The 20,407-nt window shown below is 49.1% G+C and overlaps 8 protein-coding genes across 8 annotated transcripts; 2 read left to right on the top strand and 6 right to left on the bottom strand.

Moving 5' to 3' along the window:
• Positions 1 to 349: 349 nt before the first annotated feature.
• Positions 350 to 1,118, bottom strand: J4E84_001385 (uncharacterized protein; the record flags this gene model as incomplete). Its single annotated transcript, XM_049384017.1, has 2 exons — positions 350 to 921; positions 971 to 1,118. 2 exons carry the CDS (start codon positions 1,116 to 1,118, stop codon positions 350 to 352), a joined length of 720 nt encoding a protein of 239 aa, XP_049249535.1.
• Positions 1,119 to 1,724: 606 nt separating this feature from the next.
• Positions 1,725 to 3,120, bottom strand: J4E84_001384 (uncharacterized protein; the record flags this gene model as incomplete). Its single annotated transcript, XM_049384016.1, has 2 exons — positions 1,725 to 2,556; positions 2,603 to 3,120. The coding sequence occupies 2 exons, from the start codon at positions 3,118 to 3,120 to the stop codon at positions 1,725 to 1,727; spliced, it is 1,350 nt and encodes a 449-aa protein (XP_049249534.1).
• Positions 3,121 to 3,570: 450 nt separating this feature from the next.
• On the bottom strand, positions 3,571 to 4,767 carry J4E84_001383 (uncharacterized protein; the record flags this gene model as incomplete). Its single annotated transcript, XM_049384015.1, has 1 exon — positions 3,571 to 4,767. The coding sequence occupies one exon, from the start codon at positions 4,765 to 4,767 to the stop codon at positions 3,571 to 3,573; it is 1,197 nt and encodes a 398-aa protein (XP_049249533.1).
• A 779-nt stretch (positions 4,768 to 5,546) lies between these two features.
• On the bottom strand, positions 5,547 to 6,362 carry J4E84_001382 (uncharacterized protein; the record flags this gene model as incomplete). The annotated part of the gene is made up of 4 exons (XM_049384014.1): positions 5,547 to 5,950; positions 5,997 to 6,156; positions 6,222 to 6,252; positions 6,310 to 6,362. The coding sequence occupies 4 exons, from the start codon at positions 6,360 to 6,362 to the stop codon at positions 5,547 to 5,549; spliced, it is 648 nt and encodes a 215-aa protein (XP_049249532.1).
• A 707-nt stretch (positions 6,363 to 7,069) lies between these two features.
• On the bottom strand, positions 7,070 to 10,401 carry J4E84_001381 (uncharacterized protein; the record flags this gene model as incomplete). The annotated part of the gene is made up of 2 exons (XM_049384013.1): positions 7,070 to 8,530; positions 8,584 to 10,401. The coding sequence occupies 2 exons, from the start codon at positions 10,399 to 10,401 to the stop codon at positions 7,070 to 7,072; spliced, it is 3,279 nt and encodes a 1,092-aa protein (XP_049249531.1).
• A 653-nt stretch (positions 10,402 to 11,054) lies between these two features.
• J4E84_001380 (uncharacterized protein) lies at positions 11,055 to 12,590 on the top strand (the record flags this gene model as incomplete). Its single annotated transcript, XM_049384012.1, has 1 exon — positions 11,055 to 12,590. The coding sequence occupies one exon, from the start codon at positions 11,055 to 11,057 to the stop codon at positions 12,588 to 12,590; it is 1,536 nt and encodes a 511-aa protein (XP_049249530.1).
• A 460-nt stretch (positions 12,591 to 13,050) lies between these two features.
• J4E84_001379 (uncharacterized protein) lies at positions 13,051 to 14,255 on the bottom strand (the record flags this gene model as incomplete). The annotated part of the gene is made up of 2 exons (XM_049384011.1): positions 13,051 to 14,116; positions 14,173 to 14,255. 2 exons carry the CDS (start codon positions 14,253 to 14,255, stop codon positions 13,051 to 13,053), a joined length of 1,149 nt encoding a protein of 382 aa, XP_049249529.1.
• Positions 14,256 to 15,176: 921 nt separating this feature from the next.
• On the top strand, positions 15,177 to 16,274 carry J4E84_001378 (uncharacterized protein; the record flags this gene model as incomplete). The annotated part of the gene is made up of 1 exon (XM_049384010.1): positions 15,177 to 16,274. One exon carries the CDS (start codon positions 15,177 to 15,179, stop codon positions 16,272 to 16,274), a length of 1,098 nt encoding a protein of 365 aa, XP_049249528.1.
• Between the last annotated feature and the right edge of the window lie 4,133 nt (positions 16,275 to 20,407).

The following is a 20,407-nucleotide window of genomic DNA, read 5'->3' as shown; positions in this document are numbered from 1 at the left end:
TGTACACGGACGCGCCCGCGCACTCTTATGTGGCGTTCTTGGTGCTGATCACTTCAACGAAACACTCGGGGCGGCGGCTATCAAGGAGTCAAGTCGCGGTCCACACTCATTACAGTCAGGAGATTCGTAAGTGTATTCAATTACCCTACGATCTCCATGTTGGGAACTTTTCTCTTAGTCTCCGTCGCTTTGTATCTTCATATCCTAGTTCTGTGTTTCATCTCAACCTGCAGAAAGAGTGCAGCTCAAAAAGACAAAGGCTTCCAAAGGCAGCTTGTCAAGGTCGGACCACCATACCAATACATGGTATCGGTTGCTTGCGCGGCTGACAGTCCGGAACTCCCAAGTCTCAGTCCTCAAGCACCCAATATCCGAGTTCGTCCCACTTCTTGCCCTTGCGGAGGTCCCGAGGAAGGGGCACGAAGACTTTGATGTACTCGTTGTTGACCTTGTCGATGTGAGCGCAGGCCTCACGCTTGGCGATGCACTTGTCGCAAGCAGACTCCTTGTGCTTGCCGCCCTGAGCCCACATCGTACCCTTCGCACTTGAACTCCGGATCACTAGGTTGCGAAGGCAGACGTCCTTGTTGACTTGGTGCCCCGGCTTCTCCATAAACCTCCTGTAGGTCTTGGTCCTTGACGGTTCACACTCCCACATGGCCTTGAAACGAGCTTCCAGTTCTGCCTGGACTTGTTGTGGAAGATCGTAAATGTCTCTCAGGGTGGGATCACCGCGGCTGTTTGGAACACGAAGGTACACGTGCAAGTCGGGCGGGATGTCTTCTGCTATAGCAGTGTCGCCGACTTCTGATGCTACTGCAGCAATGACCTCGGAACGGTTCTGTTCATGCTCGCCGACAATCCCAACGTTGGATCCCGCTTGAGTTCTAAAGGCCAGCTCGCTTGGCTGAGCCCCAGTTCCTGATCAAATTGATTAGCGATTATCCAGAACTGTCCGTGTGAAACTCACCTCTCAATCTGTCTCGCTCGTGAAGAGAGGCTTGCATAGTCGCGACGGCATCCTCTTTTGACAGCAGCTCGAAGAATTGGGAGCGCTCTGGCTCTGCCAACTTGTCCATGAAGTTCAAGAGATCTTTGCCTCGTACGTTGTCGCTCATCTTGACTCTTGCGTGCGATAGCACAGTGTCGCTCGAAGTTAAGTCTTGGGGTTTTGTTGGTAACTTGAGGTAAGAGAAAGAGACAGCTCGAGGTCAGACAATGTTATTCGTGACCGTTTGGTGGTGACCAGGCAACCTTAGCACCACACCCTTGCGGAAGGGGCGGTGGACTCACGGTCACCTAGCCGACCGAAACGCTAGGCAGCTGGTAGCAAACGGAAAACCCGTAGCGTTAATAAGATAGTGTAGTCTATCTTACACAAAAATTTCGTAACTTAGAAGCGCTGCTACGTTTTGTGCCGCTAGATTCTACAACACTTCCAACGTTTGCATCGCTCACTCTGGTTAACTTTCCAAGTGTTGACAGGTTCATTTCCTTACTTAGAAAGTTATCGTCTCTTTCTTCCCTACAGCTTCACCGCTCACTATGCAGTCAAACATCGAAAACTATGCCATAGTGTCTTCACTAATAGATTTCGCGTAGTGCCAACTACTTCACAGTAACTTATAGTCGCTATTATAGACTCTAAATAGACTAAGACACATCTGAATGCTAATACGCTTCAGCAATCTAGTGCTCCCTATCATTGGAACAGCAGAGCATGCTCATCTCAATCCAAGCCCCGATGTATCAACCGAAGGTGGAAGACCCATCAGTAGCTCGCTCATAACCTTCCCACTGCCAAGCGATAGTGTTACACCATCATCAAAATGGGCCGTGTTCAGGAACAAACCCCCCGGACCGTACCGACCATCCTGATCATCTCTGCCTTGCTTCGAAGGAAGCGGCCTATCCCAGGACTCGTCTTCCATACCAAGCAACTCCCAGTCCACCTTCATGACTATCGGATGCCCGATCGTCGAAAGCGGCCTATAGCACCTCCCCACCGCAAAAACATCCAACTCCCCACCCTCCGGCACCCTCAAATACCCCTTCGCAACCTCTTTCATCCTCTCAATCTCACCCGACTGCGCATGCACATCCTCCGCAAGCTCAGGAAGTTCTTCCGGTGCCGCTCCCCATCCACCGACATACAACTCACCCCCCGAAAAACTAGTGATGTCGAGACCCTGTCTACCCGGAACATCGCTCTGGAAGAAGACTTGCTCACTTCCCTTCACGTCGTCCTCTGGTTTCCAGTTGGGTGTGCGGACGCGGAAATGGTTTCCGGCTGAGGCTGTGGAGTTCATTGGGAGTTGGAGAGAGGCGTGAGGGAAGAGTAGTGAGAAGACGTGTGGGGACCAGGGGCCTGCTGCTATGACCAGGCTTTTGCAGGGGATGTTGAGAGGGTCGTGATATTGTTGCTTGATCTGGATGCTTGTGAAATGTCTCGCTCGTGGTGCCGCCTGGACTGATGTTGCGTTGGCGTTGAAGATGAACTCAACGCCCAAATTCTTGCATTCCTTGAAGAGGAACTGGCAGAATTGAGCTGGATCACTTATCGGTCAGGCTAGAAGTCATTGTGATCAAAAGGCCAACGTACAGATGCGATGCATGAGAGGGTCCAGTCATGCGCTGCACTGACCAATGGCTCTTGGGTCTAATCCAGTCAGGGAGCGCAGACAGAGGCTGATCCATGGGAGGACTTGGACCCCAACTATCAGTTGGCTTAGGTGTACCCGTGAAGTTGTCTGGTATGACGCGATAGATCGTAGACTCGCCAAAGCCAAACTCCTCCATCCCATTCGCGAGAGCAAGTTCCTGGAACAGCCTGTAGGACAGAACACCCAGATCAGCGACACCGCTCGCGAAGCCGAAATCTCCAAGCCCACCTGTCGCTTGACCAGAGGCAGCAGGACTAATATGCGCAGCTCGCTCGACGACGATGATTTTGCCAGGTGGCCTGGATGTCGCATTGACGGTCTTTCGGTGAGCGAGTGCGAGCTGATAGGCCGTCGCGAGGCCAATGACACCTGCACCCAGAATGACAGTATCATCGCCCGTCGATACATCTCTTTGAGGAGCTAGAGGTTGCTGAACGTTGGACCAGGTTGTGTCCATAGTTGAAGAGGCCAGGGTGCGGGGCCGCCACAATGCAAGGAGAAGGAAGCAGCTTGTGAGGTGCATGATGGTGTGCCTTACTTCACCGAGTCGAGGTCAGGGTATCGCATTGAAGGTTCCGAAACCTTGCGATTGTCGATGCTGATTATATTTTCTTTGTTGCGGGGAAGTCTGCAATGGCGGTTGACGTACGCTCTTAAGTCTGAGCTCAAGTGTCACGTTCACCGTTTTGCGTGGGCTTAGCGATCAGGACAGCGTTTGTGCAATCTGCAAGACACCAATCTCCATTGCTATTGGTAGCATTTACGTGTGCCTACTCTTCGTCATTCATATGCCATCTTGTCATACAAAGGCTATCTCAACTTCGTCGACTCGGCTCCATGACCCTTCTCATCTTCATCAAGGATGCACTCAGCATGCACGAGCTATCTCGCCCACGCTCAAACCCATCTACTTCCACTCCCAACACTCCTCCACCATCCACTCAAAGTCCTGGAACTTGACAACCGCACCCACGCTCAAGATCTCAGGCCTAAAGGTAACGCCACAAGGCAAGAAACCATCACCCACCCTCACAGTCCTGTTCCACTTCTCCACCTCTGACTTTGCGCCATTCCCACCAACCTTCTCCTTCGCAGTCTTTCCCTCAGCATCTTCCACCTCCCACCGCTCAACGGTAACCTTATCACCCCACATGAGAATACCCTGGCAGTACTGTCCCAACCTCACGACCACGCCCCTAACCCCCGCGTGATCAGCCTGGCACCGCATTACCACACATACCATACTGCCCTTCTCATTCGTAGATACGGCGTCGACGTCCCTCCACATCTCCTCGTGAGTCTTGACAGCTCCAAGCGCCGGATGATATCCGTGTCCGTGCTCCAGCGTCAATCCGGGAGCGATGGGATACATGTCGCCCTCATCAACAGGGATTTTCTTGTGGCCGACAGGGAAGCGCGAGTCGAGCCAGTGAGTCCAAGTAGAGTGTGTGACGTTGACCCAAGTTTCTTCCTTGAGCTTCTTGGCAGATTTCCCGTGCTGTGGGCCGGTGGGAGGAGGTGTGATGGGTACGCTGGTGGAAGTGCCGGTGAAGGCCCAGTCTAGGTGTGCGGAGTTGCCTGCGTTGGTGCTCTCCTTGATGGGCGCAGGACCAGCGCTGTTGGGATTGATCGCGTCCTTGGAGAACGACTTGTAGATACGAATGTCGACAAAGGTATGGTTAGGGCTTGTCAGTACCAAAGTAGATGTAGGCTCGAACTGGTGAGACGGTAGGTTCAGCGGGTTCTTCTGCGGGAGGTGGATGGAGTAAGGGATCTCGGTGTTTGGCGGCAGAGGGTAAGGGAGGAAGTAGATGTACTCGCGCTTGCTAATGTTGGCGGCACTGGGGTCTTGGAGGACGGGCTTGGGACCGTGAGTTGTAGTGATGGTGAAGGAACCACCGCCATCGTCTGGCTGTGCGGGAGCTTGGAGAGAAGGTGAGACGCCCTTGTTGATTGCTGAGGATGCCATGGCGTCGGTTTCGGTGCCGGAGTCTGGGGGCGTGTAGATGATGGGGCTGGTGTTGGTGCTTGATTGATCGCTGAGATCACGCGGTTCTTCGTTTGCCTGTGCCGCGGCGGGGTGATTTTTGGCCTTGATCACCATTTTGGATTTGAGTCTGGTTTCTTTTCGAGGGGGCAAGATCAGAGAGACTAACAGTTACCGTGATGTTGAGATAGTTAGGCGTGAAAGCGAAAGAGACGTTGAGATCTAGAAAATGAGTCAGCATTTCAGGGCTTTGCATCAATATCTCTCAGATTTCAACGATCTGAGGAGGATACATCGGCTGTTCACGGTGTACGTGGATGCCAGTACAACACTAAGATGTGTACGATGTGGGAGTTGAGCGCGCAGGAATTACCCTTGCAGGAGCGTGCCTCTTACCTGCTTACTGGGAACTGTTGAGGGGACTTACCAAGTGAGTGCTTGAAGACTTCGTAGCTTGTATCTTGCACGTTTTGCGTGGTGTTGTGGTGTTGTGACAGATACGGCGTGAGGTGGGGGAGCTCATAGCAACAAGAACCGCGCTAGCGACGTCCGTTTGCGCAAGGTGATCATCAATACTAGAATTCGAGGTGAATGGAAATTTCATACTGCTCGGTCATATGACACATCACGAATAATCCTATCATACCCTACGGTAAAGAGTGGATATTGCCGGAAGAGACGGTAGAAGAAATGACGAAGAGATGAATGGGAGGCACGGCTTGCATTTGCAAAACTAGGTATCATTCACATGCTGTCATTTATTTGACAGACCTAACCATGACGCCGCCCATGCTGGGAAAGCCCACGCTGGGAATACCCATTGCCGAATCGTAATCCTGACTTTTGTATTGTCGTAAGCCATAGCAAAGAACCAAGCAGCTACTTCAGCGAATAGCTTATTTCTTCTTGGAGTCGGCCTCCTCGGCCTTAGCCTTCGCGCGCTTCTCACGGACACCGACGAGGCGGGCCTCGGAGCGGGCGTCACGAAGCTTGCGGTAGGCGTTCTCGGTAGCCTCGTAGTTGCCAATGGGGCCCTCCTCGAGTTGGACGACGTTCTTGATGGGCAGAGCAGCGGCGGTGGACTGGACGAGGTTGTCGGCGCTCTTGGCGGCCTTGACGTCCTCGGCGGAAGCGTCACCAGACTTGGTCTTGCCGTTGCGGCGAGGGAAGAGGATGAGGCGCTTGCGGTATTCCTGGAGGCGCTCGACGTTGGCCTTAAGGCCCTCCTCGGACAGGTTCTGGCGGCGAGGGTCGACAGAGATACCGATGGTGCGGGCGAACTTGCGGGGGATACCGGCGGCTGCTACATGTTAGGAGCGCTTTACGCGATTGGGTGAGCAACATACCCTTCAGCTCAGCAAGAGAGAAACCACGGCCGGGGCGGACACGGCGGTTGTACTTGATGGTAGGGCAGCGGACGACGGGCCTGAGCTTGTCGACGGGCCTGGGGGCTACCTTCGCAGCCTTGGCAACGCGAGCATTGCGTCTGGACTTCTTCTTGCCAGGCTATCGTACTGTCAGAAATCTGAACACAGGCGCCACTACTCTCAGCGACGTGAGAGGGGAATTACCTGGTCGAAGTGGCAGCGGACGTAGCGTTGCCTGGAGAATATTAGCCCAATGTCATCAACGTGCCTATTGTCCCAATCGCGAACTCACCAGTCCTTGTGGAAATGGTTCTTCTGAATCTGCTGGTTGTGCTTGATCGCCATTGTGTCGGATTGTCTGCCCTAATCAGCCTTCGCCCTTCGCTCGTAGAGTTGTGTGGAAGCGCGCAGTGTCGACGGCGATTTCGATTGATTGCGCTCGTTCGATTGCGCACTCCGAAGATGGTAGACGTACCTCGATGGCTGACCTGTGGGTTAGTTATCGTACGGCTGTCGAGGAAGAAATCTGGAAGTTCGCTCGCCAATTTCGACAGCCTTCCTAGCGCTAGTGGGCCAACCGAGTTTTCGGCGACACGTTTGGCCGACGCCGACACTAGCGTGATGGGCCGGCTTGCGCTGCAACACCTGGGCACCAACGACGACTCGCTACTGGAACTAAGTTTTCTGTCGCGAAAGTCACTGTGGTATACTCGTCGGTTTAGTCTGGTTTCTTTGAGCATTGTCCTCATTCGTGTCGTTGTACGAGATACTTCACCCCTGCAACGATGATGTGAAACTTGATCACGCTCTGATGCTGTTCACCGGGAACGGTTGGTTTCTGAAAGTATCGCTACATCCATTCGAAACAAACTGTAAACAATAATCTAAACATCCCTATAGTACTCCCCTGTAGTGAGCACACAATGTACAAGAAGACATTACAAAACGCTAAAATGTATCCAAAAAGAAGTGAAACCGCACAAGTGCCTTCTAGACCAACCCCGGCACCACAAGAACCTTCAAACTACCACCCTGACAAGAAGTATCAAGAATCAAAAACCACCATCATCCGCATCGAAGAACTCGGTGTTGGAGCTCTGTGCACTCGTCCAACTCTCCCTGGGAATCTTGTCTCTGAGCCAGGTAAGAACAGCGTCAGTGCCCTTCTGCAGCACCTGTCGATTGGGTACCCTGAACTTGTTGCCTTCCACTTCGAAGCCTGTCAGGGTGCCTTGCAGCAATCCGATTCGCGGTTCCAGACGCTCGATGTCGTTGTTGCCCAGGTTCACAATCCTAAGGTTGTGCAAGCTTTCGGGCGAGACCTCGGAGATCCTGTTGTCGGATGCGAGGAGGGTGGTGAGCGCAGGGAAGGCGACGTGAAGCGTCGGAAGAGCACCGGCGAGACGGTTGATCGATACGTCCAGCGTTACGAGGAGAGGCGCCGTGAGGTATGTTGTCAGATGCGTGAGAGAGTTGATCTTGTTACTGGCGAGACGGAGATCGCGCAGTTGGGGAAGTTCGATGGGTGCTGACAGAGGAACTTCGATGCTGTTCCTAGACAGATCGAGTAATGTCAAGTGTTCGAACTGCGCCGCTATAGAGGGAATGATCTCGAACTTGTTGCGCTGCAGATGCAATTGACGCAGGCCGTTGACCATGACATCCATGGTGACTTCATCCATCTCTAGTTTAGACATACTCTTGTCCGCGAGGTCCAACGTTCCTGACGGTGTGAGTTGCCACTTCGGCTGAGCCTCTTCTGTGACACCATTCTCGAGTTCGTCATCCACGTCGGCCGACACCTCAGCTGGCAGTCGCGATGCCAGATCGCGCTTGATATCATCGGTGCCCATAGTGAGGAATTTACGATCGCGTAACGGGTTCGCTGCGACTGTGAGATGTTCTAGATGTTCCATCAAAGCAATCTTCTCATCAAGCAGAGTGATATCGTTGCCCGTAAAGTCTGCAGTACGTAGTTGTTGAAGCGTCACGAAACCCTCTGGTAAGGTTGAGAGTTTGTTCTCGCCGACTAGCAGCGTCGTCATACTGATCCAGGTCGATACTTCAGGGAACGACGTAAGTCTGTTCGTGGAGACATTGAGTGTCTTGAGAGCAGGCAATTCAATCACGTCGCCATCGCACAGAGACGTGAGAGAGTTTTGTGCGACGTTGAGTTCCTGTAGATGAGGTACTGAGCTCAGGCTGAGAAGCGTACCCTCCAGACGGTTCTTCGACGCTTGAAGCTCGACAAGGGTTGCAGAAAAGACTTCGCTAGGAAGGGATCGGAGTTGGTTGTCCGACACATTAAGTGTCCGCAACTGCGTCAAACGCTGCATGTCTGCCGGTATACTTGTCAACTTGTTCGATTGCAGCTCGAGGACCTCTAATGCTGTGAGATCGCATATCGCTGATGAGAGGTCTCCGTTGAGATCATTTTCTGCCAGCTTCAACTCCCTCAAGGTGGGGATCTGAGCGATGACGTCCAACATTTCCATAGGCAACTTATTCCGTGACTAGGCAATGTTAGCTACAGGGTATCGTCGGTTTTACTGACAATGGCACTTACAAGGTTCAGCTTCGAGAGCTGCGTAAGTCGTCTCAGGCCTACGGGCAACTCTCGCAGCATGTTGCCGTGGAAGTCGATGCTCTGCACACCTCCAAATTGAGGTCCAGCCTCATCCGAATCAATCATGTCTTCAACTGATACATCAGGGAACATGCTGTCGGGAAGAATCTCAAGCTCGTTGTCTGCAGCCAGGATAGCAGACAGGTCTACTACCTCGCCCCAGGCCACCTTGGTATCGTTGGGGTCGTAAATATACATGGAAAGTACGTCGTCAGGAATCTCCTTCAGTCCCATCGCAGCGATGTTGAGGCGGCCATCTGATCGGGCGGTATCGATCCGTCTGCGCAGCACAGACTTGCCACCCTTGGGGCGCTGGTTAAAGGGATCGTCATCGAGACCAAAGTCAAAGGTCGCAATCTCGGCAGGATCGGGCACGATAACATCGGTGGGTGGAGTGCTGTTCCTCACCGGCTCAGCCTTTGCCTGCTTCGCAGCTGCCCTAGCCTTTGCAATCTGTTCTCTCAGGGCGTTGGACGAGCTGGCGGGTTTCGGCGGTGCCTCAACTGGTGCTTCTTCGACGTCTGCCTTCTTCGCAGCTCTTGCTTTCGCAATTTGATCGCGCAGGGTAGTTGAAGAGCTTGGAACCTTTCGGACGGTATCAGGTGTCTTCTTGACCGGAGTATCTCGGGCTGGTGAGGATGTAGCAGTGCCGGGCGGTGATATCGCCTGACCAAAGACGTTGTTCAGGGACGGCCGAGATCGGGGTGTTCGCATGCCCGTGAGACTCTTGCTATTCGTCAGCGGACGCGGTTTAGGTGTGTTCTGTAGGTTTTGTGTCGGAGCCAATGGTTGCTTCTTGACAGTCGACATAGGCTGTAGCATCGAAGTACGCCTACTCGGTGTTGCAGCTGGTGTGCTAACATTTGCACTAACGCTTCTCTTGCCAGGTGCAGTCATAGACAGCCTGTTGGAAGGAGCACCGAATCGCTTGGGTGTAGCTGGTATTGGGTGCGGGGCACCATCACTCGTGGATGGCCTGCTGCCGTTGCTGTTCGACATGGCGGATCCGGGTCGCACCGGAGGGGCCATGCTGTTGTCGGCATTGAAGAAGCTCGATCTACGTCTTCCCTTGCCGGGTGCTGGCGAGGATGGCAGGTTGGACAGAGTCTCTGCCGTGCGTTCTGAGAGCGATGGGCGGCCCTTCCTCTTCTCCGGCTTCACAGGACTGATTGGACTGGACAAGTCGTCGATAGCTGAATCCGCATGTTCCGGTTCGGGGTCGTTGTCACGGAATCCGGCTCTCGAGCTTGCCCGCGAGGATGCCCTCGAGGCTGACCTAAAGCCCTCTAGGCTTCCCAGTGTATCATCTTCCTTGGCGGGAGCGATCGAGGATGACCGCGATGCGTTCGTCTGACGCGACGGTGGACGGGCAAATGGCCGCTTGAAGACGGGCGCATCGCTGGTACTTGAAGCGGCGGTCGAGGTCCGTCTTGAGCCGAAGTTGGGAATGCCGCTCGCCCTGCGGTTCGACGAGGGCGCGATGGATGATCGTTTGGAGGCTGTATTGTCAGGTACAGGGCTCGAGGCCGTCAGGGGGTTGCTGGAGTAAGCAAGGGATGCTCTCGACGTCTTCTTCTGCAGCGTCGACGTGGTCGGGCGCGAGATGGACGACAGCGACGGCTTCTTGCGCAATTGTTCCGTCGAGGCGGGCGCGCGCAGCTGGGAATGGCTGTTGGACGGCCTGAGCACAGGGAGTCGCGAAGCCGGCGCCGGCCGTGGGATCCCAGACGGGCGCGGAATGGACGAGGACTGGTCCATGGTGATGCTGTCAGACAGCGCGCTATACGATGCAACGCCTAAGGGTTGGGAAGTCGTTCATGCAAGACGGCACAGGCGAAACACACGTCCAACCAGATTAAGGGTCCTCCACTTGTCGCCAGGTTGCTTTTCGAGAACCAATTCTCCGCGCCGGGTGCAGAGGGGCGTCTGAGCGAGCGGGAGGCGACCGTTGCCCCGTGAAACCAAAGGGAGAGCCATGTTTCTGTTGCGCTGACAGGTCGGGCCTAGCGCCGGTTGGTATTGAGCAGGGACGACCGGCGGGTCCTTCCTCAACCTCGCTCCACGCGCCTTCCGCACCGACGACATCGTCACCCACACACCCAACACACCCGTTACGAGCGCCCTGTCGTCTGCAAACACCTGTTCGCTGCCGTTTGCACGCTATCACGGTCGCATAACCCCCGCGACTTCTTTTTGGCAAACGCGCATCGACGCGCACCCCTGCACCCGCCGTATCGTATTCGTCACCTCTACCGCGTCGCCCACCACGCCAGCTCCCCCAGCTCTTTGACACCTCTCCCCCCGCGTGTCACAGTTGGACTGGACAAAGCGCAATTCTTCTCGACCAAACACCGCCTCCATATCTTCTTGACGTGTGTCGCACTGCTTGGGCCAATTGCGCCTGAGGCAGAATGGAGTCCCACGGAACGCAGTACCAGGACTCGTTGATGCCTACGACTGAGAACGCACAACCCGAAACACCACCCAAGCTTTGTTCGCCATCGCCCGCTGAGTCGGCAGCGCTCGCAATGTCAAAACTTGCATCCCCAGACCACAAGTTTACCTCCCCCGCACCCCGGACTACCTCTTCCATGACCCCTCCACCCTCTTCGCAGATCCCAAACATGCGTGCAGTCATGAGGACGCCTACTCCCCCGACTCCACAGCTCACGTCTCCCCCACCAACCAGCAAACTGCCCAATCAGCCGTCTGCTTTGACAGACATGGGTGCAGGTCTCTACCCGCAGGACCAAGTCAACAGTGCTTCTGCTGAGGAGCTGAGAACCATGGTCAACACCATCTCCAATGCATTACGCGACATGCGACTCTCCGCAGCCCACTACAAGCTTCAGTATAACATGGCTGTAATGGAGAGTCAGGAGTCTGCCAGCCGCATGGCTGTCGAGCTAGCCATGGCTCAGAGAGAGCTTGACGTTCTGCAGCAAGCTGAAGAGAAGCGCCGCAACAACATGGTTACCCCAGAGCAGACGTACCAAGAGTCTGCAAATGCAGCCAACGCAGTCTTGCTATCAGAGATGGGTCGCCAGAACCAGATGCTGCAGAGTGAGAACGAGGAGCTTCGCGACATGCTTGAGCAGCAAAAACGTCTCACTGAGCACCGCGAAGGCGAGCTTGCTAGCCTGCTGGATGAGAATGACCGCCTGAAGACGCGAATCCGCAAGAATCGCGACCACATCGCACCTCTTCTTGAGCAGATCGAACAGTCTTCACCGCGGTCGAATTACGGCACACCTCATCAGCCAACTCCCAGAAACCGCGTCAACCGTGTGCCGCCTGCTTTGTCCGAGGAAAGCAGAAGTCAGAACAACTTCGAAGCTCTTCTCCTAGCCGACAAGATGCTGAGTCAGGAGGTCGCTACTGCGCCCACCACCCCCATCAGGCAACACGCCCCCAGATCACGCTTCAGTCACCAGCGCGGCGCGCAGTCAATGTCATCGCTGCCACAGACCCCGAACCGCAGAGCTGCCTACCCCCAGGTACCCCGCACACCGCCACTTTTTGTGCCAACCAACATCCCTCAATCTGCACCACCCGCGCACTACCAAGCCAAGCCCTCAAACACCCGTCGCCAAAGCAGCAACTCCACCATCACCGCCTCCAGCGTCGACGAAGAGGAAGCCTTCACCGACCGCGAGGAAGACGAAGTCCCCGAATCCCAGGCCAGCCAAATGGCACGCAACCTCCTGCACAGAGCACCACCCACCAAAGGCATGATGTCTGCCCCACCATCAGCCCAGCCAACCAACCTCGTCCAAAGCAAAATCTTCGGCCAAGTCAAGAAAGGCTCCGGTCTAACCCGTGCCGGCGAGCTAAAGCGCGGCCGCATGCCCTCGACAGCGGATCTCCGCACTCAGACAAGTCCGCCGAAGCGCGGACGCGTCGATCAAGGTGTAGGTCTCGGCATTGGCGGCTTGCTGCGAGAGTAGAAGAACATTGTTCCTGACCATATGCGGCAGGGAGTTTATCAAGCTTATTGAAAGTTTGGTGGTTTTTACGATTCTGATGATTCTGGGCGGCCCAACTTTCTGAGGGAGGGGTCGTGCTTTTGCTTTTTGCTTTTTGCGCTTTTTCTGATTTTGGATAGCAAGGTTTGGATACCCTTCATGCAAATGAATGCTGTTTGAGCATGGCGCTAGCTAGCGCGGCTGACTTTGAGGTTGGCTGATAACCTTTATGATTGTTTATGGATTATGGCGGTTGACATGTGGGCTTTTTTTGGATATCATGTGGAGGGAAGTGGGGAGAGGGAGGTTTAGTCTAGACAGGAATTGAAGTCAATGTATATGCGCATCATCCGCTCGCACGAAACACTATAGATCGTGAATGAATGTGCCCTGTTTCTACCTATCTCAATCCTCTAAATCTGTGCTCACCGTCTCATACCCCTCAACCCATAATCTTCACCCACTTCCTCCCCTCACTCCCCTTCTCCATCAGATCAAGAGCCTCATGCCACTCCACCGCCTCTTTAAACCCCACAAACCCCTCCTCCACACTCTTCCCCTCAACAAACCCCTCATACAACATCCCCACATTCTTCGCCATCGGCACCAACTCCCTAACCACCTCCTCATACTCCACCTCCACCGTCTCCACAACATCCCTCTCATGATCATACACCTCGATCTTCTCTCCGCCCATAGCCAGATTCAGCATCGTAGCAGAGGTAAATCGTATCTCACCCCTCGTGCCGAAAACGCGCCATACGAGACCGGGTGTGTCTTTGAAGGTTTTGCCGTGGCGGAGTGCCATGGAGATGGGCGCGGAGTTGTTACGGAGAATACCTTGCAGCATGACGTGGTCGGGTGTTTCCCTCTTGGCAATGCGGTCGAAACTCATATCTGCTTTGAGCAGTTTGGTTTCTGGCCAGCGTGTGATTAATAGCGCGGAACATTCTTCGAGGCCACCCAGAGCGTGGAATACAGCATCCGCGGTGTGTCCGACGATGATGCTGAGGAAACTCCCGCCGCTCTCTTTCTTGGTCATGAAGTCGTTGGCGGGGGGTTCAACGTCCCCCGGCCATCCCATCTCGAAAGTCAACGTGGAGCTGAGGACATCACCGATGGTCTTGTTCGCGACGAGTTGCTTCATCTTGCGGATGAAGGGGCTGGAGCGAGATTGCAGACCGACGATTGTCTTGGATCCGCTCTTCTGGGCTGCGGCGTGCATTTCCTGGGCTTGGGTTAGGTTGGATGCGAGGGGCCATTCGACGAAGACGTCTTTGCCTGCTTTGATGGATGGCATCAGGAGTGCGTAGTGTCTGTCTACTCGGACGGAACAGACAACGAGGTCGATATCTGGGTCCTGAGCAAGATCATCGGGGCTGCCGTAGGATTTGGTGGTTGGGGGCAGGTTGTAGCGTTTGATAGCGGCTTGGGCGGATGAAACGCTGGAGTTGCAGAGGGCGGTGATCCCATAGTGAGGTGAGGCCAAGAGGTAGGGCAGATGAGCGCTGCATGCGTGGATTAGTTGGGATCGGGGTTGGGAGTTCGAAAGTAGTGTATATACCTGGCTGCCCAGCTGTCTCCTGGACTGGCGGAGATTTCGCCAGTGACGGAACTGAGGCCGATGAGTCCTACTTTGATAGGCATGTTGATGAATTGAGGCTTTTGCTGTTGAGGGATATACTGTTGTAAGGTGGTGATGGTGGGTAGTAAGATCTATCCTACCAATGATGGATATATAAATCAACAGAGCGATGCCGTTTGTTCGTCCGGTTTCAACTGGACTAGACTCCAGATACATGGCCAGGACCGTTGCAAAGCACAAAATACGGTCTATACGGTGGAACTAACTGATAGTCGCATGGGGTACGTAGTGCGGAGTTAGGATATTGTTGCTACATGTCAGGCTAGCCAGGGTGCGATTATGTACTTTCTGACTATCTGACATCTCTGACATGTCAACGCAACAACAGCGCACGACTTTTCTCCACTGGATGTCTCAAGAAACCACCGCGGAGGGTTTCTTTTCATATGTGCTGAACCTAATAAGTAGGACTAGTATGTCTGTCGGTGCCAGATCTCGGACGAGTAAACCGGAAGATCCGGTGGGTACTTAGCGGAGTGGATTTACTCCGCCGATGAAGGAAAAGCGCATCTAGTATAGCCGCTCAAGAGGTGATAGACACTCAGATACTCGGCACTACTACGGCCCTTCCACTCATAGAGGTTGCTGTGCGAAAGCGCCACGCAGGTTGTAGGGACTTCGAGGGCAGGTGTGTTCGGCTGGAATGAGTAGTCGGCCCGACACCTTCCCCTCATTAGTCATCTGAACGCGCCCGCGTCTGGGGCGCGTCCTTTTCGTGCTTTTCCGTGTGCTCTGACGTAACTCGAGCACCACGAAGGAGCCTTCTCCGTGGAAACGTACCATCGTTTTCCAGCATGGCTAGGTAATGTAAAGCTGCATGCCACGATGGTGGACGCTGGTGCTGGACCAATGCCATCGGCTCTCTTCGTCACGTACCCACGAACCTTCCAATACCTCGTCTTAGATCACAACAGGTTGTCTAGATGAACGCAGTACGCAACGCGATGAGTTCTGGTGCAGCGCGTAAACATCTCAGCAATGTATTCCCTTGGATCACATCACCCTTCATCGTCGGAGCGCCAATGCGCGTCATGTCTGGTCCGCGCCTAGCTCTTGCAGTGTCCAAGGCAGGTGGCCTAGGATTCATTGGGCCTGGCGCGAAACCCGAAGATACCGCTACGGATCTGAAGAAATTGCGCAAACTGCTCAAGGACGTACCAGGCTCTACTTTCCCAGACGCACATCTCGCTGGAAAGCGATTACCGGTGGGTGTTGGATTCCAGCTCTGGAATGGGGATCTCAATTCAGCAACCAAGGCAGTGAAAGAACACCATCCTTGCGCTGCGTGGCTGTTCGCGCCTCGACATGGGCAGCAAGAGTTGGATGAATGGACGGCGCGCCTCCGCGAGGTATCACCTGATATGCATATCTGGATTCAGGTCGGGACCCTGAAGGAGAGCATAGAAGCTGCGAAAAGCGACCATCCGCCAGATGTGCTAGTCATCCAAGGCGCGGAAGCAGGCGGACACGGTAGAGCAACAGATGGCATGGGCATCATGACGCTCTTCCCCGAAGTCGTAGATGGCATCCGCGATTCCGGTATCTCAATGATAGCTGCTGGAGGCATCGCCGACGGTCGCGGTGTAGCTGCTGCACTTGCTCTTGGGGCACAAGGTGTGGCTATGGGTACGCGCTTCCTTGCATCTACCGAAGCGCGGATCAGCAAAGGGTATCAGAACGAAGTTGTACGCGCTACGGATGGTGCTCAGAGTACTACCAAGACTATGCTGTACAATCATCTGCGAGGTACGGTGGGCTGGCCAGAGCAATATAGCCCGCGCGGTATTACGAATAAGAGCTGGCATGATCACCAAGCAGGTGTTTCGTTCGAGGAACTGAAGAAGCTTCATGAAGAGGCTGAGAAGTCGGGGGATGCAGGGTGGGGCCCAAAGGGAAGACTGGCTACGTATGCCGGGGCTGCGGTAGGGCTTGTGCATAGTGTTGAGGATGCTGGAACTTTGGTCAAGAGGTTGCGGGACGAGGCGAGGGCGATTATACAAGGGCTACACGCCGATGTATAGATCCTCACAACAATACTGCTGGTGTGCTTTTCAAATATGTGGCTATTGCTACGTGCCGATTGCTCTCTATATGAAGAAAGTATCCGATCTCTTCAGTTGGATCGAGCGTCCTCATCAGCTCCTGTGGGCTGAAATTCGTAGCCTGCTTGGTTGTCCGTCTGCACAACCCCAGAAGAGTGCGTTTGCTCCGAAGCAGAATCCCGCGTCTGCTCGGATGCAGAACTACTAGCCTGCCCGGACGCATGGGTGTGTGTCTGCTCGGATGAAGTATTGCGCTTTTGCCGAAGTGCATAACTGGCAATCAGCTCACCCCATCGATCCTGCGTCGGGTTTGACAACGCTCTGTCTCTTTCTCTGTTCATGAATACTGCCGCATGTATCTCAACCACAGTTGCTCGTCCTCGTGGTCCTCTATACACTGCTAATCATCAGCTCGTAACCCATGTTATCTTCCGCGGGAGACTTACTACGCGTCGTATCGAGTATGTTGCATGCAACACAGTCTCCGAGTAGACCAGTAAGTACATCAGTCCTCACATACCTCTTCCAAGTCCGATCTCTGCCATCAGCCTGGTCGATCGCCTCCCAATAGAGACAAAACCTGTGCATAAGGTCCCCGGTGCTTACTATAACCATTTATTTTAGTACAAAATTGGCAATGTTTACCTTACTGAACTGTCACTCACAATATTCCAAGGCAACGCCTTCGTCATATTCAAGATACTTTCCAATGCACTCCATATGATTGTACCTATCTTGCATAGTGATATCAAGCTGCAAGACTCTACCGACAACATGATCGAGCTGGTCGTCTGTTAGCTGCTCTTTAAAGGCGTTGCAAGCAGTCGTAAAGCAGGGCAGACTACTGATGCTTATGGCTTTCGTCAAGCTAAGAAGTGTATTCACAAATGCCGTGATGCGATCAACACTTAGGAGTAATTCCTCTTATGTCTTACCTACAGCTATTATTACTTATATAGTTATATATTTTATAATATATTTTATTTACTTTAGTATAAAGTTCTATACTTATTCTTACTATTTAAAAAAAAATAGCTTAAATACTAATTTATATTTTAACTTATATATTATAAAAAGTAAAAAGTATATTAGTATACTTTTACTATTTTATATTACTACTAATATTACTTTAAGTAAAAAAAAGTAGTTTTTTACTTAAAAGAGCTAGTAACTTAGCTAACTTAAATAAATAAGTAGTATATTTACTATAGCTATTTTAGTATAAAAAAAGTATTTATTTACTTAGTATAAACTTATATACTATTAGTATATACTTATTATAAGTTATATTATATTATATACTAAGTAAGTACTTAAAGTAAAACTTATATAACTTAATACTTTTCTCTCTAAGCCTAAGAGACAGAGTCTATAGTGTACTATTTCTAAGATTACGTAATTACGTAATTACGCAATAACGCGTTACTACGTTAGACTCTAAATTTAAACTTAAAAAATCTCTAACGCAAGCCTAGATTTATAACTTATAATACTTATAACTATACTACTAATATAATAATTACTACGCGCGTAATTGTAACGCGCTAACTACTTTACATTTATAATATAATACTAATAGCTATCTAGATTATTAACTAGTAGTATTAAAGCGTGTCTTACGTAACTACTAACGCTAAAAAGTAACTTAGTAAGCCTAACGCTAGCACAAAGCCTCTAAACTAACCTAAGATACCTATATAATACTTATATAATTACTTACATAATTACTAGTAACTTATATTCTATACGTAATTATACCTAAGCCTAGCTATATTAGCTATATTTACTATTACCTACCTACTTACCTGCCTATTCTCTATCTATACTAATAAGTCTTTAGCTCTTTTATAGTAGGTATCTAAACTTTATAATAACGCTTAAGTTATTTTTAAAGTTATTTCTCTACTATCTTACTAGTTAGGCTATAGTAGTAACCTATCTTACCTTTAAGTCTATATCTAATACCTTGCTTATATATAGTAGTACTGCCTACTTCTAGCTAAAAGTCTTAGTGTCTTTTACTTTTTTTAGAAAGTTTCTCTTATAGAAGCTTAGTATGTAGTCTTACTATTATAAATTAGTAAGTAGTATTCTAAGCTTTCTAAACTAATTAGTTATAATTACGTAAACTTTAGATAGATAGTTACTATAGTACGTCTAGCTATAAACACTTACTATAGTTAAGACTATAAGCTTACTATTAATTAAGTTAATTATAGCTATTATAGTAAAATTCTTAGAATTAAAGCTTTACGCTAAGCTTATATTTTTTACTATATCTAATACTATCTAGGTATTCTATAGATTAACTAGTATAAGAAGAAAGCTATTTTAGAAGATCTTCTAATTCTTTATAGAGGCCTATAGCTATACCTACCTTTACTTAAGAGCTAGACACTATATACCTATATTATTAGACGTAATAATAAAGATAAGAGTAACTAATATATTAATAAACTATTATAATATTATTATTATTTTTATTATTATAGTTATAGTTATAGTTGTTAAGCTTTTAAGAAGAGTTTTAAGAAGTAGATAAAGATATAGAATAGAAAAGAAAATAAGTTTATAGAAAGTAGATGTAGACCTTTTATATAAATGCTATATATAGTAGCCTAAAGATAAACTATAGTATTAACCTCTATAATAGTATTATAACTATAGTTATCTACTATACTCTATAGCTAATAGAGAGGCTCTTATTTAAGACTATACTATCTTCTAACTTCTAGCTCTTCTACTAATAAGAGCTACCTATTATTACTATTAGCATCTACCTAGCTTTAAAAGCTTATCTAGACATATATTTCTAAAATATTAATATTTTAATAGCTCTATAGCTCTATAGCTTGCTTATTACTACTTCTAAGTTTACTCTTAAGTTCTCTAGAGAAGCTTCTTTTACTATTACCTCTTATAAGCACGTTATTATTATTATTAAGGTACTATATCTATAGTAAACGTTATAGAGAGAGTTTTATTAATAATATCTACTACTATATTATAGTAAATATAAGGTGTTTAGAAAATACACTTATATTAAGATTACTATATAGAGTTACTAGACTACGTTTTGTTGCTCTACTCTGCATTAACATTCTACTATAATAACTTAATACTTTATTAAGTATATAAGTTTATATTTATATTTATAAGTATTTATTAATAATACTTAGCTTATATAGCTACTTAGTAGTAAGTTACTTTACTATATTAGTAAGTAAAAGCTAGTAGTATTTAATATTAATAAAGATATATAGTTAAATTAAAATTCTAAAAGTAATAAAAGTAAAAAAAAGTACTATAGTATATATATTAGTGCCTTAAGCCTAATTTAGTATTATCTTTATAGTAAAATAATATTAAAAGATATTAAAAGATGTTAAAAAACTTTAAGCTAGTCTCTTTTAGAACTACTAAATAATTTTAATATTAATTTAGTATATATTACTATAGTAATGTAGTTGTTTTAGCCTATAGCTAGACTTATACGTTTTCTTTCTCTATATAGACTTATTCTACACTTACCTATATAACTTTCTAGTTTATATTATAACTAGAAATAACTAGAAATAATTAATATAATATATAGTAATAAGTATACTACTAACTAGACTTACTATATTTATTCTTAGCTATTAATAATAACTTTATCTTAATTCTATAGCTAATAAAAATAACGTAAAGACTACTAATTATAATATAAACTTTAAAGGTAACTATAGTATAACTTTATAGTATCTATCTAAGTAATAGTATTAAAGAGTATAGTATAAGCTAAAAACGCTATATTCTTAGTATTCTAATTCTTAATATCTATATAATAAATTCTAGCTAAGGCACTACACTACTACTAAATAGTAGTCTCTATACCTAGAGATAGCTTTATCTTAAACTTTAGAGCGTATATAAAGTTATAAATATTAATAGCGTAGGTAATTAGTAAGTCTAACTTCTTTATACTAGTAATAAAGTAATCTTTAATCTAATCTATATCTTTAATAAGAGAATATTTATAAAAGAGCTTATATATTTTACTAATAAGCTCTTTAAAAGTAAGACTAGAAGAGAAGATAATAGAAGGCTTTAACCTAAATAAATACGTTTAT

The sequence above is a fragment of the Alternaria hordeiaustralica genome, assembly GCF_023758085.1.
Source record: "Alternaria hordeiaustralica strain BMP 2776 chromosome Unknown scaffold_1, whole genome shotgun sequence".
Classification (NCBI taxonomy): Eukaryota; Fungi; Ascomycota; class Dothideomycetes; order Pleosporales; family Pleosporaceae; genus Alternaria; species Alternaria hordeiaustralica.
This window is presented reverse-complemented; position numbering and strand designations above follow the sequence as displayed.